Source organism: Macrobrachium nipponense, chromosome 13 (assembly GCF_015104395.2).
Source record: "Macrobrachium nipponense isolate FS-2020 chromosome 13, ASM1510439v2, whole genome shotgun sequence".
In the NCBI taxonomy this organism is placed as follows: domain Eukaryota; kingdom Metazoa; phylum Arthropoda; class Malacostraca; order Decapoda; family Palaemonidae; genus Macrobrachium; species Macrobrachium nipponense.
Window position 1 is genome coordinate 47,698,898 of NC_087206.1, and position 17,830 is coordinate 47,716,727.

General features: G+C 38.4%; 1 protein-coding gene across 5 annotated transcripts in view; it reads left to right on the forward strand.

Annotated features, from left to right (window-relative positions):
- LOC135225783 (uncharacterized) overlaps positions 1-17,830 on the forward strand; it is a 602,193-nt gene that overhangs the window by 333,056 nt on the left and 251,307 nt on the right. For all 5 annotated transcript variants that reach the window (XM_064265254.1, XM_064265252.1, XM_064265251.1 and 2 more), the window contains 2 exons: positions 10,764-11,038; positions 11,854-12,080. In XM_064265254.1, coding sequence (XP_064121324.1) covers positions 10,764-11,038; positions 11,854-12,080 — 502 coding nt within the window. The remainder of the gene's footprint in view (positions 1-10,763; positions 11,039-11,853; positions 12,081-17,830) is intronic.

Consider the following 17,830-nt stretch of genomic DNA (forward strand, 5'->3'; position numbering starts at 1 on the left):
GTCGGTTATTTTGAAAGTGTTGATGAGAGTGAGGAATCAAAAATATTATTATTAATAACAATAGTAGCAGCAAGGCCTCACACATACTGGGGCACCCTGTAGTAATAACTGTCAGTCCATTCGCCCACAAAATGTTTAATTTCTTTTCTGAGAGCCTCGCTTACGTTAACGGTAATGGTACGATGTTGCTCAACAGCAAGTCTGAAATGTCTCGTCTCGACTCCGATGACCTGGTCAAGTCGAAGGACCCGCAGTCTTTCTGAATTATGAGTGATCACCTTCCTAGAATTCCTAGCATTGTCATCAGATGTCTCTTTAGTTTTAGAATTAAGTCATATTCATTGTGACTTGTTAGGTGGAATGTCACACCTATATATAGCAGGAATTTGCTATTTAGTTAAAAGTTTTCATGCAAGTATTTTACAAATGGAGCTTTTCTGATGAGTCACGTTTGTAAGTACTATTGTTGTTACAGTTCTTTGTCAGATTTTCTTTTTCACCTGAATATGAAATTGAGTTTCTTGGCGTGATTTACATCAAATTATTGTGAGACATATCGTTACGACTATAAAGATCATAGGCTGGGAAAATTTTTTTGAAATAGCATAAAAAAATAAATATTAAACTGTGTAAGTACTTTTTTGATAAAAGAGTGAGTGATCAAGCCCTACACATACCACCAAGTGTTGAGAGACGGAATATTTTTCCATGAGACTGTGCCTATTGTGCAAGAGTTAAATGTTCAATAGAATTGAAATATTGAATTCATCAAAATTCAAAATCAAGACGTCGAATCAAAATTCAGTGAACGTCTTATCTTAGACTGATATGACATCCAAGAAACATTTATAATCTATTCTGCAACTTGAAGATGTGCATCATGTTCAAGGAAATTTTCGATTAGTTTCATGTACAGTATAGCTGTAAGAGATTGCTTACATCGTTGCCGTTTTGTTCTTGGAGTTTGTCTGATCCTTAGCATCTGGCTGGGTCTTGTGTCTCAAAATGTGTGATAACTTGCCTACTGTATAAAAAAAAAAAGACAGAGGAGATGTTCGATCTGTCAAGTCAATGACAACGTTTAAGACTACTGACTATTCTTCTGGGAAAATCATGTCATCATTTGGAAAGGGATTTTGGTGTTAGTGTGCCACACATTGCCTTTGCAATGAGATCTTTGTAGAAAATCACTGAGTGCGACTTCACAAATACAAGCCTTGTCGAAGCCTCTCAGAGATCTACTGTAAAGTGTGAGGTGCAAGACGACTATACTCTGTTTTTTTCCATCTGTCCATCTTCCTGTGGTGTTTTCACATGGTAACACTGCTTCCCGGGCTTTATATAGTTACGCTATGTGTAAGTTTTAGGTAAATAAAAGGATATCTGGGTGTACATTTTCAACTGAAAAGCATTTTAATAATTTACTGTATGCGAATTACACCGTTAATATTCGAAATAGGATATTGTTAATATTGTTGAATGTAAGCTGAATGTGACTATTTAAAGCCCGGGACGCAGTGTTACCATACCAAACACAAGAGGCGGGTGGACAGATGGAAAAAAACGAGTATAGGCCAGAATTCACACAACATCCGAGCAAGGATGGTGGTCTTCTCATGCCACATTAGAGATATTGTCGTCGACCACAGATATTAGACTCAAGCCACAGAGAACTTTCCCTTCTGTACTCTGAAGTTTGCGAACCATGATTCGTGCGGACGATTTTCCAGAAAATGATATATGATACCGTTAGCTGTGCACATCTGTGTTTTATTTTACCTTTTAAAAATAGATATATATGAAAACATAGAGGCTCGGTACTTGGATTTCATATCACACTATTGATAAGAAAGTGGAGGCCTTTTGATGGTAGAAAGTTTTTTATACTTAGGAAAGAGAATTTGGTATGATGTGAGTGTATGATTGCGTCATCGAAGTCCGAGGAGGTTGAAACCGTTGCATAACGGAGGTCGCATCCCCTCTGCGCTTGGTAGACATTGGCAATGCCAACAGCAGCAGCAGCAGCTGCGGTTCGGCAACACATGATACGTCTTCTATTTTCGAAAGCTGTGGTCAATAAATGCGACTCCGGTTGTCGTAACTGCGGACAGAACATTCTGAGAGAGATGCCTGTATCCCTTTTTGACATGTGGGTTCGGTTGTTGAATTATTGATGCGTTCATATGTAGGGATAAATTTACCATTTCGTATTGGATATGATACAGCAGTATTTAACATGTCCTAAATTTTTGTACACTTAGATCTTTATGTATACAGTCCATTTTCGGTTGTATACGTAGATAGATGGGGATATATAACCCTATCTTTTATTTCCTCTGTCCTTATTGATACCCATTGTCGATCCCGTCAGGATCCTGAGAGTCTGTCTCAAGTCTTGGTAATGGTAATGGGAACAGTAAAAATAATGTTAATGTTGATTTTAGAAACGGTATCAACATGTCCGTGAAACAAGTGGGAGAGACACTGCTTGGGGAGGGGGGGGGGGGTGCAGTTCGTTAAGTGATGATGTTCATCCCATCCCATCGACACTTGACTTGACTGATCGGGAGGGGACGGACAGACGGACGGGCAGCGACAGCAGTTTAGCCAACGGCTTTGGCCCTTCTACCTTTCATTTCTTTCCATTTGGCGTTAACGGTTAACTGAGAGCTATTGTTACCTTGCACTCTAAAGAGCGAGTGAAATTAAATGGAATGACAAACTTGGAGGCAATCATCGTCCAGCCGATGACCAAAATAATGAGTCATTATAACAGAAATCTGGGCGTCGTGAATGAGATCTGCGATTGTGAGATTATCTCTGTGGCCTGTTCATGTCCTCTTATCTTCATCTATTTTGCTGATGTTTTCGATAAATAATTTATGTTCTAAATAGGTTGTTCGCAAGTTCGTAACCATGTCAACTTGCTTCGTATGAAATGATTCGTATTTTGAAAAATAATAATCGTAACTTTAGAGCCCAGTCACCATTTACTCAGATTATGTTCCGCCACTTGAACTGATTATGTTCTCTGTGCTCGCCAAAATATTGTTATTAGCAGAAGGGAAGATGTAGAGTGATTGCTGGGTAATGGAAGCGAAACCAAGTTACGTACAGTCCTGACGGGAAAGTCATTTCATCCGTCTGACTCCTTAAGCCCTCCGCCACCGTCCCCAACCCCCACACTCCCCACATCATCTACAAGAACTACCCCCTTAACTCCTTCCCTCCCCCTCCACTACCTCCTTTTCCCGTTCCATCAGCCTGTGAAGCCTACTACTACTACTACTACTACTACTACTACTACTACTACTACTACTACTACTACTCGCGATCAATTAGACAAACAACGTTCCCTTCTATTAGATGCTCCTCCTCCGTGTCTTCTCATAAACGATCGGTTTGTTCGTTGGTTTGGAAAGTCGTCGTTGCCTGTATCTGCTGTCAGGTTATCGGAGCTCATTCAGCCTTCTGACGTTTGTTTAGACTTTTCCACAGCAGCTTTTTCACTAATACGCCGGAAGGCTGCCATACGTTCCATTATCCGCAGCTTCCCATTCAGCCGTGCATTTGGATCCCTCCTTTTCATGTGATCTACAGGCAGTTCGTGTAAGGACACCTTGGCTGCTTAGTGAGTGATAGGGTAGACCAGTCGTACAAGTTGATCTCTTAACAGACCAAATAATGTTATGAAGACTGCATATCAGTGAGGGCATATTGAAGTTACCGTATGGCTTTTGTGTGTTGACCGAATTAGCATCAGCTCCTTTAAGCAGAAGAAACCAGTCACAGATACCAGCAAATTTCCGCTAGGGTTAGTAAATGTTGAAATGTTTTCAGATATTCAGAACACCACACACCACACACATACACTCATATATATATATATATATATATATATATATATATATATATATATATATATATATATTTATATATATATATATATATATATATATATATATATATATGCATTAAAATCCTCACATCAAAACGATAGGAGATACTAAGACTTTCGACTTTCATTATAGATACATCTTCAGTTCATTTCCCTAGTCATTTTAATATAAAACTCGAAAGTCTTGGTATCTTCCCCATTTTAATACGAGGATGTCATATATATAATATATATATATATATATATATATATATATATATAGATATAAATATATATAATATATATATAATATCTATTATATTATATTATAATATATAATATATATATATTATTATGTATATATATATATATATATAATATATATTATATTATATATATATAATGCACGTACAAACATACTTAATCATACATACATACAAGCACGTAAGTACGCCATTAATGAGATAGATTTTCAATGGTAATTGAATTTTGTTGGTTTGACCGTCTTGTCTCAGATCGTGAACTTGTGTTGTTTGGAAGAAAAGTATCCTGAGAGAGAGAGAGAGAGAGAGAGAGAGAGAGAGAGAGAGAGAGAGAGAGAGAGAGAGAGAGAGATCCAAGGGTTTTCTGTAAACATAAATTCCCATTTAACAAGTGTTTTCTGTAAACATGAATTCCCATTTACAGAAAACCCTGATAAAAGAGAGCCCTTCCACTGAGAGGCTCGTGTATTTGATGACAGCTCTCGTATAATTAAAAAGAAAAGGAGCCTGGCATTGCCTCTCATCCTCTGTCAAGAAAGACGGATCTATTACGGGATGGGAAAAGCCTTGAGCAAAAAAAAAAATAAATAAATAAATAAAAGAAAAGTCATCAGATGGGAAAAATAATAAGAAGGTGAGAGAAGTGAAACCAGTTCTCAAAGAGGTCTGTCTTTAGCCAACGTGGAATTCACAGGAAAGACAAAGAAGGCAAATCAGATTTAGTTTCTCTCGAATGTTAGAGGTTTCAAGATTTTGTGGGATTTATTCTCTCGCGATTATGAGAGATTGAAACGAATCCTCATGCAAACTGGGATTTTGTACTAACTGCTGCTTACGTGAAGTTATTGCTATTTGTTGCATACGCTGATACGGTACTGAAGTTATGTATATAGTTATTATATGTAGTTTAGTTATCGGTCGTGATCGTTACTATTTTAGCAAGAGAATTAATACTGCTAATAGTAGACTGGTTGTGGGAGGAGGAATAGCAGACAATGTCTCACGGTTGGGTTTCACATTTTAATTTCATTGCTACGAAGTTGCTACATGTCACACATGTACTTATGTTCATGCTATGCAAATTAAGTCGCGGAAATTATTTATTAGCAAATAAATGCAAAAAGCACACTCCCATCTATATATATATATACATATATAGAAATGGATATATGTGTGCGTGTGTGTATGTATGTATGTTTGTATGTTCCGGCTTTACTCTGAGATGCATTGAGCAATTTCAACCAAACTTGGTATACATATGACCTACCATCTGGAAAAGAATACTTGTGGGGTAAGACACCACTAGCACCATAGGGCACCAAAGGGGGTGGGGGTGAGAAGAGTTTCCTTGAGAAGGGGCTGGGTCTACATGTAGACTTAGTAACTAAATAAACTGTGTAGGTTTATCATTCATCATTTTGGTATACATATGATTTTATATCTGCAAAAGAAAAGTTTGGGGGTCAACATCACTGGCACCGAATGGGTCCGTGGTGGGAAGAGGGTGATATGTAAAGATAACCGAAAACGACAGATATTGGTGTCTTATCCATCCATAGTTTTCAAGGTTGCTAAGATGAATAGTCACACTCCCGATGCCCTTCAAGTCCAAGCTCAGGCCCGGTAGAGGGGGCGGGGATGAGAAGGGGTGAAATATAAAATGTCATAAATGCTTGGGCAATGTAATTTAAACAACTATCTGAACAGGAAAGGGAGAGAGTAAGGGAGAGGGAGAGGGAGAGGAAGTAAGAGAGTAGAGGGGATGTTAGGGGCGAGATAGAGTTTATCAGTTGTCATTCAGAATTTTCCCGGGTAGCGCAGGGTTGGTCAGCTAATATAAAATAAACCCTTTCGAATCAGATCTATTGAGCAGTTTAACGGAATTTTCCCAATAATGATTTTAAGATTATTTGATCTGCCCGTAAAGACGACGAGTTGATGGTGTTGGAGTCGCTTTTTATAGAAACTAATGTACTACCGACACTAAACACCCAATCGTCGTCCACACAAATGTTCATAGCATAATTGCCTGTTTGCTTACTCTCGACGTTCGCTTTAGGTATCTTTCGTATGTTTATTTTCTCCCAGTCTTTTTATTCACTTTTTTGCTCTTACCTTGGTAGGTTTTCCTTTCAAGTTCTTGTTTTAATTTTCGTATTTTTAAATGTTAAAATATTTTCTATGTGCCTAAGTGATGTTTTTAGTATTCATAGTCTGTAATTTTCCAAGCTCGAGGATGCATCATGAATGTGAAATGTTGGCATAATAAATTTGATACTTGTGAGATATGCCATTGCCTCTTCAACTTGATTATATATATATATATATATATATATATATATATATATATATATATATATATATATATATATATATATAATATATATATATATATATATGAGGTTTTAGTCATCCTTTTTCATAAAAATAGATATATGAGGTTGTAGGCCACAAGGAAAAGAAAAGCTGAAATTCCTTTTAGCTGAACAGTTTCGGTCTCCACTGGCCCTTATCGAGAGCTGTTTATTAATAAACAGCTCTCGATAAGGGCCAGTGGAGACCGAAACTGTTCAGCTAAAAGGAATTTCAGCTTTAATATTCCCCTGTGTACTACAACCTCATATATATATATATATATATATATATATTATATATATATATATATATATATATATATATATATATATGTGTAGTGCCTCAGCTCCGTGTGAAGTACAGGGCCTCGGTAGCATTCCGATACCAGTGACTTTCCTGTGCTTTCACATTCACAAATATCAATCTTCCGTTTGATAGTTATCATCCAAGTGAAGCCTGGTCTTCCAACCCTTCTGGTTCACGGAGAAGGTCAGCTGACCTGATTATGCTCATGTATCTATATCTGCATCTATCTTTCTACCTATAGTATATCTGTCTGTCTACCTGTCTGTTCGTTTTATCTATCTAAATCTATCTATCAATATATACGTTATATTTATATGTATATATATTGTATATATTTCTATTTAACTGATGAATGAAGGATCAGCTGTGCAGGAAACATATATATGTATGTGTGTGTGCGGGCGTGTGTGTATACATATATATATATATATATATATATATATATATATATATATATATATATATATATTTTGTGTGTGTGTGTGTGTGTGTGTATTATATACTATATATATATATATATATATATATATATGTGTGTGTGTGTGTGTGTGTGTGTGTGCGTGTGTGTGCGCGGTGCGTGTGTGTTTATTTGTTTATATGAACATTTAAATCATTATACGATATTTTCAACATAAATGTATGTTTATATACATGGTGTTAACGAGTTATATCAATAAGGTTAACTAGATTATCTCAGCAAGCTCACTTGCGAAAATAGACGAAATTTTCGAAATGTTTTGCTGTTGTAATGATATATAAATACGAACCCTCCATAATTGTTAATGGCGACAGGTAGGGATTCCTGAAAGGGTAAAACTTTTATATTGCACTTTTTGTAGACAAAAATACATAGATAAATGAGAGTTAATATTTGCATCTGTCTGGTAGAGAGACCAGCTAATTCGGAACTTTTTTGAAACGGAATGCTTTCGTTTCCATTCCTGTTTTTTTTTTTTTTTTTTTTTTTTATAGTTAACCGGTGTCCTTTTTTAATGTCACACTTTCATATATATATTTTTCTGACAGTATTGTCAGAAAAAAAATTTGATGGCAGTTTTCGTAAAAGTTGTGAAAGATGAGATTCGGCGCTGTCTGTAAGTGTTCTGTGAAGTGTTTGTTACCCCGGGAGCAGATGTCATGGATTTCCAGGGTTGCAAAATATTGCCAACCGACAACCAGCCACCGCAAGGCGTAAAAGGCGGGATGCTTCGTGCTGCTCGTCCCCGCACCCCACGACATGACTTGAGTTTCAGTGCTCCTTGATCAGGAGATTCCCATCGCCCAGTTGTGGAAGCGTTGCAAGTATCTGAACTGTTACAGTGGCAGTTACTTCGACAGGCGCCGAAGCTTGGATATATTTTTCTTGGGCGTGTAATGAATAAGAACAAGTGTGGAGTTGTCAGACTTGCCTCAGTTAGCTAGTTATTTTTATTTTATTCTCCAGACTTTGAACTGGACAATAGAAGCATTATGGGGTAAGGAACATTCTAAAACGAACTCCTATGTCGCTGCGGCTGGCCACCAAGGAGAGTAAATCGCTTTTTGTTTCCTCTCCGGATTAGTAAAAACCATGGAATGAACTTCGTCGGATTATTTTACGGTAGAGCTCTATTTGAGTTCCAATGCCCCTCCGTCAAGAGGTTTCTAAATGACCGACCAGCGGTGTATGTACTAATTATTAACATTTGAATGGTAACAATTGAATTTCTGCCGAAGATAGCAGAGTGGACTGTTGCGTAGACGTAGTCGGAATAACTTCATGTGTTCCGAATTCCGTACATCGTCTGACGCGCTCCGGGTGACACCTCGACCGAAAGATCACGTTTGAAAAATAGCAAAGGAGACGGAAATAAAATCAAAGTTTGTCATTGCTTATTCCTCTCGATAAGTCTGAAGGCCAAATCAACCCATCTTACTATTGCTATTGTCCTTATGTTTTGATTGCGATGTTAGGTTAAGCGCCGTAGGAATCGGTGTGATAGGAAGAGTGCATTTCGTTTTGTGGCGAAAAGACGGTTCATTATGGGTGTGTGGTAGCCACCTCCCCCCAACCCCCTCTTCGTATTTTCCCACTATTATCAAGCTTTGCCAATGATGCATTCCTTAAAAAAATAAATAACAGTTGGGCTTCAGTTCTTGTATTTATTTCGAACCCTGCTTGATTTCATGCATTTGCACTGACACAGGGATTATGAATAAGATTCATCTTGGGGCGTTAGCTATAGTAGCTGATTAGAAGTAAGATGTTTATGGTATAAAAGGTGACAAACCTTTTCTCTTCACTTCTGTTTTGCCAAAGGCAGTACAGTTTTCCTTCATTCGTCCTCATGTCAAATCATAGTGTCATACTATTCCAACAGATTCGTATCTCTCTATTAATTTTCCAGCGGACACTGGCATAAGTGTAAGTTTACGTTTTCGAATACGTTCGAGTAAAATTTGTGGTCTTCGCACGTAATGACTCTTCAGCGAAGTGACTTCATCTCTTCATTGCTGATCGCCATCAGGTTCCTGGCAACCGCTCCCTTTAAATACATGCTTTTCACGAATATTGTCGGGCGAATTGTCTTCCACCAAAACTTTATCAGGGACACAGTGAATAGTAGGTATTTTGTTGTTGGAGGTTACGTCAGCTCATGCTTGTTCTGTATAAAGATCTTTTCCCACCAGTAATCCCCCCCCCCCCTCTCTCTCTCTCTCTCTCTCTCTCTCTCTCTCTCTCGCTGAATGTGTAGTACACAATTTCAGTGTAGTTCCCGTAGATTGCAAAGAAAAGAAGAAAAATAATGATAAAAAAATAGATAAAATTTTTCAACAACCGTTTTGGTGTACATGAAAGTTGAAATTTGTCAAATATATAGAGGGATGAGTGGTTTCCACACTTCGTGTTTTCTCATCATTTTGTTATGTTTTCCGCATGAAAAAAAATGGCAAACTGAAGAGATTTCGGGTCTGGTTATAAAAAAGAAAATGGCTATTGCTTCTGCAGTCGTGTGATGATAATTATGGCTTGATCTGTTGATTTACTCGAGTCTTTCTTGGAAATAATGTCATGTTATCGAAGACCTGTACAGCATTATAGTTTCAAATGGCTGTATGATGTTTGTATGTAGGTGCGTGTGTTTTTGATAATGTGATATGTCAGTGTGAGGACTCATTGCAGTTCGGAAGCGATGCTTTAATTATATGCTCGAAAAACGCGATCATCAGGACAGTCTTGGCGTCAATTCTAAACTGTATACTACTAGTATATCACCAGCTTTGGTTGCCCTCGCTGTTGAGAATTGTTTCAATCTTTCCATGTGTCCTCCGTGAACAATATATTTTGCATGAAGTCCCAGCTATGCTTACTTTATTTTTATTTCAAGTTCATGTCGCTGACTGATATGTCATTTTTTCCTACATTTAGGGAACAAAATGAATGAGAACTAAAAAGAGATGGTTGAAAAAGAATTTACGTAAAAGGTACATGAATTTGTAATTGTATATGGTCACCTGGATTAGATTTTTTGAACTTCAAGCGAGTATTTATTTGTTCAGTTCGAGTGAAGACAAATGGCCCCTGGAATTCTTACTGAAATTTCACGTTACACTTTCAGTACACTGACTGTGATTTTATAAATAATGTTAAGTTTTGACTCATTCTCTTTTTAGCGGTAATGAGTAGGTAGACCCTCACTCTACGAAGAAGAAGAAGAAGGTCATGAGCGAGGTGCTCTTCTAGCTGAGCTTTCCAGTCAAATCGAACTCTGGATTTGGAGGAAGGATTTGTGTTGCCAGTTCATGGCGGTGACTTTCCTGCCTTCTCCTTCTGTGTGCGTACAGCGAGGGTCTGCCGCTCTTGACAAGTGTGCATGCCTTAGTGTTATAAGTGGATTAGCCATAGTGATTTTCTTCGTATGATTTTTGCATTTGTTATCTCATTTATTTATGTGTTTTTGTTGTCACGATGTCCATTGCAGACAAGTCCATCCTGCCGACCTAGGTCTATGTGGGGCACCATACGCCCGCCGAAGCCTAGAGCGTGGAGGAGGGGGAGGGGGAGGAGGAGGAGGCGGTGGTGGTGGAGTGGGGCGACGCGCCAAATCTCCGCCCGTCTCACCCACACACAATGCCACCACCACCACCGCCGCCACCACCACTACCACCACCACCACCACCGCACCCCACCTCGCCTACCCCACCACCCCCAACCTATGTGTCACAGCAGGCAAGATTGAGTTTATTACACCCCCAGGTCAGCTTCTTTGGTGTTTCTTTCTCTCTTCCTTTGCGTTTGTTCCTCTTCCGTCTTCTTCTTCTTCATTTCTTGTATGGTATTAAAACCTCTCTCTCTCTCTCTCTCTCTCTCTCTCTCTCTCTCTGTGACTTTTATTATGAACATAGCCGTCTCATTTACTTTAGTCCTTTTATTTGTGAAATCCAGCCTTCCTTAATTAAGTATCGATATTTGTGTCTTTGATTTCATATTGTGTCCTGTAGCTACTTGTTTCATAGACAATCCTCTCTGTCATTTGGTGTCGTATTTTGCTATCTTTTCTTTACATTCCTTTTTTGTTAGTTGTCTCAATGACTGTTTGTATATAACATTCTTCAACATGACACAAATATCATAAAACGTGACTTCTTTCAATTCATTTGCTATTGTGACGCACAATGTTTCTTTCATAGCAACTTATTGTTAGATATTTTGTTTGTGAAGAGCAGCATTTTCTCATAGTTGCCAGTGCACCATTTTCATTGTTCTCTTACCCTCAGTATTGTTTTGTTTTCGTCCTTCTGCACAGATGATTAATTGTGTCCCGTACGAATTGTTGCTTATTTCACTTAGTGTTTGAAATGAACTCGTCCCTCCCACCCAGAGCCCCGACAGAGCTTTGCTCTTCGATCCCGTCATTTCAAGTATACTATATTTGATGAAGGACATTTTGTCGTTCGCTGTCAAACTTGTGCACTTGGAGGTGCTTGTTGCTTTTCCTCGTTATACTGAAGGAGAAGGCTCTCATTTCCTTTCCTGTCTAACGGCTCTTTCTCCATAACTTTGTCTCACAGATTCTACACTTTCATCGACTGCTTCTAGATGCTCAACGCTTAAGCTCTCGCCTACAACCCACAGTGGGGAGGAAGTGTGTTCACGAACCTCCCCTGCGTCCTCACCCACCTACAACACAGTGTACACACCGTCGAACAACCGCCAGAGGCACAGGAACGCCACGCCCCCTTCCTCGCTCTCCAGGAGTTCGGGGTCCTCCTCATCAACCAAGGACCACGCACCTAAAGTAAGTGGAACAATGATTGTGTTTTTGTGTTTGTGTGTCTGTGTGTATAGTGTATTCTCAGGGGGACTTGCCTGGCGAGGAAAGGCTTTTATGCGTCATCTAACTCCTCATCGTGGGTCTTGGATGGGCATCACTCGATTTCCTTAATGGATTTGATCGTGACGTCGAACGAAGATTTCTGCCTTTTGTGATTGGGAAGGAAGGATTCAGCTGAAGTTATGTTAGTTGATCATGATAGTGGGAGGAAGTGTTGATATTTTTGTGGTGAGCAATGATGTACGTCTCTGCATTACCTGGGAAAATTGCCTCTTTTGCCGGAAATTGCTTTCTTCCGGAAGATGGCGAGCAATCATTTCTCCCTGTCAGTGGTAGTAAGAGCAGCAGGTACAGGCCTTTTTGCGCTATCTAGTTTTTGGTTAATTCATTCGCGCCTTATCCAACTAAGCGAAGGCTACGCCATTCGTATTTTTTGTCCCAAATAAGTAGAAGCTGTGGATGGAACAGAACTAGTTACACAGTCATAGCTGTAAAGAAAGAGAAAAAAGTGAGAGCGTCATGGAGGAGGAGAAGAATAGCTAGGTGGGGGCAGACCCACCAACTCAGTTTTTTGGATTGCCATGAGAGAAGGACCTTCATTCTGTGCGAAATTCAAGGTTTTCGTGAAGGGAGAAAACCTTTCCAACCAATAACCGCTTTAGCAGAAGTCAGTATTTACATTGGAAACAACAACAAGGTCAACTTTTGTAGTGTAAGGGTATTTTAATCACAATCTCATGTAAAATAGAGTCTCATGAAAGTAAGTGCGGTCATTATCACGCTCTTGTCCGGGTGTTGATTTAAGATGGAAGCTCATGTGGACAGAATTCCTCAACTATAAAGCGGCAGCTTGCGCAAAAGTCGTACCGGCAGGCTTTTGTACCTACCCCTTGTTTATGCAATATTATTAACCTTTATCCTGTGTGTCGTTTTGCTTTCCCTAAGTAATTGAAAAGCAGCAAATCCCTTTTTTTTTTTCCTCGTAAACTTGGTCATTTCAGCAACAGGTTACTGAACGTGCCTTTTTCTTTTCCCCCTTCTCTAATACTTGTCCGTGAAACGCTTTTCTGTTCTTCATCGTTCGCCTATGTGTTAAAACCACCCATCACTCCTTATTCCAACTTTTCACGATATAGCATTTCTTCCACGTCGTCATGACTTTATATCCCTTAACAATCCAGTCCTTCTTACAACGTAAAAACGTTGCGCTCGGCGGACAATGTGATTCAAAAGGTATTTAAGCAGTTTGCTCGTCTGACTTTGCTTCCTTAGTCTCTTTTCTCTGATCACTTTAGCAGAGATCCTGTTGCTGTATTTTCCTTGTTTGTTTGTTTGTTTGTTTGTTTTCCATCTCCTGCTCTATGATTTGCCTGTTCATTCATTCGCAGCATTTGGAGGGTTAAACCTCTTCTATTGCTCCATCCATACAAACATTCACGACTTCGTCGCCCGTTTTTTTGCATTGACTCTCACATCTTGTATTTCTGGACAAGTGCACTTTCAACTTGAACCTCTTGCAAACAGTATCAAAGTTTTCTTGTCTTGCTATTACTAGCCAGCCTGTTTACTTTCCATTCACAACTTACCCTTACCCAGTAAACATGCACCAAGGTCACTTGAGTCACTCAGTGTGCCTAAAAATGAATGACCGTGTACCATAGTGTCGTCTGTCCTATGTTCACCGTGTTCGGTAATCAGTCAAGAAAAGAACGTTTTTGTTTGTCCAAATACGTAAGTAATTTTAAAAGATGCAAATCTAAACAGTAGGTTTATCTCCTTTCAACCTATTTACAAAATTGTCGTTTGACTTTTGAAAACTAGAGGTGTAACTTCCAGTTCATATAGATTTCTTTGCAAAGGCATGAAGCCAGAAGATTTATTCAATTTCGCATAAATATAACCGACCTAAAAAAAACCTAAGGGCATTGGTTTTGAAGCCTCGTAGTCGTCGTGTCAGCCTGGGGACCTCGCCTGCTCACCACGATCAGATTCTAAAGACGAAGTTGGGGAAAAGGAATAACAATTATGAGAAGATTAGTTGTAATTTCGTCGGTATTCCCTTGGGAGGAAATGTATCTTGTGCCGGTCTTAACAGTACATTCTGAACTGTTCGTAAACGTTTTGTTTATAGTCATTGATCCGGTAAAAATGTAAACATGACTTCATAACGAAGAAAGCTGAACAAGCGGTCTCTTTATTTATCCCACAGTTCTGGAAGAAACGTTTTTTGTGGCAGCTTTTAATGTCATTCTATGCAGGAGAGCGTGATTGTAGGGAGGTCAATTTTTGTAAAGATTTTGCGGAATCTCCCGATGAAAATATCCAGAACTGTGAGCGCATAGTTTTGTATCTGCAGTTTGTTAAGTTAGAGAAGCAAGGCTTTTAACAATAATGGCAAGCAGAGATGTCAAAAACCATTCATGTGCTGTCAGAAGTTACGGTTTCATTTAATCCTCAATGACACATGGAAAAATATAATTTAGTATGGTTCCCACAGCACATTTAGCCCATCCAACCGAATCTAACATATTTGGTATGTCGGCAGATAACAAAAGTTTATCGGATGAAAAGGCTTTTCTCAGATTTTCAAACAAGAAGGAAAAAAAGTGACATGCTGGTTGTTGTATGTACGTATGTGTACACACACACACTATATATATATATATATATATATATAATATATATATATATATAATATATATATATATTATATATATATATATATATATATGTGTGTGTGTGTGTGTGTGTGTGTGTGTGTGTGTATAAAAGAAGTATTCAAATTTAGTTAATAAATAGAGAGAGCAAAGTTTTATTTTATGGACTGGAATACCTTTATCCTTCTCAGATGATGCGTTTACTTGTAAGGAGGGATTTACCAGTGACCCATGACAGTTAGGTTTCAGGAAGCCACAGCTGTAAGGAATATTAATGTTCTTCATAATGGATTCTCTGAACACCTCATGCATTAATATCGGATTCTCTTCCCAGACTCAAAACTGGAATCATCACATCAGTCAAGGCAGCTTTCAATAATCTGCTTGTCAAAGTGATGACACCCTCCCTCAAAAGCCATATCCTACCTCTTCATTGTGTGATATTTGTGCTGTGTCAGTAATATTTACATCTCTCTCTCTCTCCTGCATGTATTATATATATATATATATATATATATATATATATATATATATATATATATATATATATATATGTATATATATGAATAACTTGATCACGAAGTATATAAAACATGATGCTATGTATAAATAAAGGTGATGCCACGGAGGAAAGTGGAAAGACGAGAATGCCAAGATCTTTCGGTCTACACGACCCTTAACTTAAGGCACAACTGTCAACTGATCATAAAACAGCAAAAACATAGTACAAGTAGGCTTAGTATCCAAACTGACATTACAAGATTAGCATAAGGTCCAATTCACTCTACAGAAACGAAAAACCGCCCTTGGGCAAGATTAGAGATTTAAGGCAGCCACCCACACGTGGTCAACAGATGATTTAGTCAGCAAACAATACATTTTGAAAAACAAGGGGGCATATACGATTAGTAACATCCCGGAAAAATAGATTAAGGATTTAGGCACGGTGCCTTGTCAAGGCAAATTTTAATTGAAAAACAATACATTTTGTATTAGTTAACATGAAATTTACAAAAATGTTCCAACAATTTACAAGAATCCGCCTCCAACAACGTGGTACGTGGAAGGTGTCTGCAAGTAGATCGCTTTACGATTTACGGCAAATATGCAGACATGCTGGCCACAAACACTTGGAGGGCATCGGAAAATGCTTTGAAGACTAAACACAATCCCTTTTTGCGGGAGTTACATTACCGAGTAATCACAGGGGTGTAGGATGATGGCCGACACAAGATGAATGTTACGTCCCGGCACTATAACAAAACTAATCACTACAGGACACTTAATGATTCAAAAAGCACTATGGAGGAAGCTTACAGCATCACAGAATGAAAAGGGGGAGCATGTACATGACACAATGACCGGAAGTGATGCTTGTGGGAGAAGACTCAGGATCATAAGTTGCTTGTAGCAATGAAATTGAAAAAAATCAGAAAATGTAAGAATGAGTGACTGCCTTAAACCATTAACTTCGCACTTTACCCGATAGCCTGGGCCCGTTCATCTTCAATGGTGGTGCCATCGAGGGAAAGCGCAGTGGAGAGAGAGAGCAGTTGAACACGTGGAACAGTCTCAAAGAGATAGGGGAAGGGGGTGAGAAGGGAGCACTCGGCTCCTGTGAGACTGTTGCTGCCGAGATAATAGTTCTAAATTATATATATATATATATATATATATATATATATAAATATATATATTATATTATATATATATGTGTGTGTGTGTGTGTGTGTGTGTGTGTGTGTGTGTGTGTGTGTTTATATATTTATGTTCATTACTCATACAATGCTGGTGTGTTGGGTTTTCGTTAATTAATATATAATATATATATATATATATATAATATATATATATATATATATATATATATAAATTTGATATAAATCACAGTATGATGGTTCTATAGTCAATATTGTCATCCTTTTACTATCAGTTATGTATGAAAAATACACGTTGAAAAATAATACTAATTAATTTACAGCTTAAAAGAATAAGAATAAAGATGTAGTAATGTAATTTTTTGTTTACCCTTCATTGAAAAAAACACCACACCTTTAAGCTGGGAAATTGGACATGACTTTACTATTCGTGGAATCCCTTTCTAATTTGACTTTAAAATGTGATTTTGTATTATGGAAATGGAGAGGATCTCCTCCTCCTCCTCGTCCTCTTCCTCTTCCTCCTCCCCGTCTCGCCCGCCAAATCGCCGCGGTTAAGAGGAGCTTTTTCTTTCTTACTGAGAAAAGCGCTCTCAGAGTCCCGGCTGTTTTTGTTTTCCTACTTCCGCTTCACATTGAGACGACAAACGTGTCTAAAATCTGTGAAGATAAGGTTGTCGGATTTTGATGATTAGACGAAAATAAGTTAGAGGAAACATCACAGACGTATAAGATGTAAGCTGTGGATTTCAATAAAAAAAATCTTACTCTTGCAAAAACGTTTTTGATGCCAAGCACAAAATAGGCTCTTGGCATGAGTGATGCACAGGGTTGCATTCTTTCGACATGCTGTGTTGCGTATATACAGCATATACATATACATATATGGATGTATCTGTATTTTGAATGAATTCGCTGTCTTTCATTGTAGAGAATAACTACATAAGAAATTGCTCCGATTGTCCTGGCGTTGGAGTATCACGAAAAAGAAAAAAAAAAAAAAAAAAAAAAAAAGGCCTCCACATCCCCGCATCGCTCTTACACAGAATGGTCATCAGCAGCGCGTCGACCTTGCCTACGCGCACAGCGCTCTTCTCTCTTGCATGCAATTTCGAGCGAGTGTCCTGTGTTCAAAGCCCGTTCCCCTCCAATTCATCTCCATGCCACTTAGCTGCTAGCACTTTCTCGGTCTCTTCTCCTGTGCTCTCCCAAAATTCACTCTTTCTCTTTCGTCCACTAATATCATCCACGTGAAAAATGACCTTAAAACACCCCGATCCAAGTTTCACATAATTATGGTAACTTCGTATGTTTGAATTTTTTATCCTTCCAGTGATTCCTACTCCACACAGACTGTGCCAAAAATGATGCGTATAGGCAGCTTTTGCCTCTCCTCTCC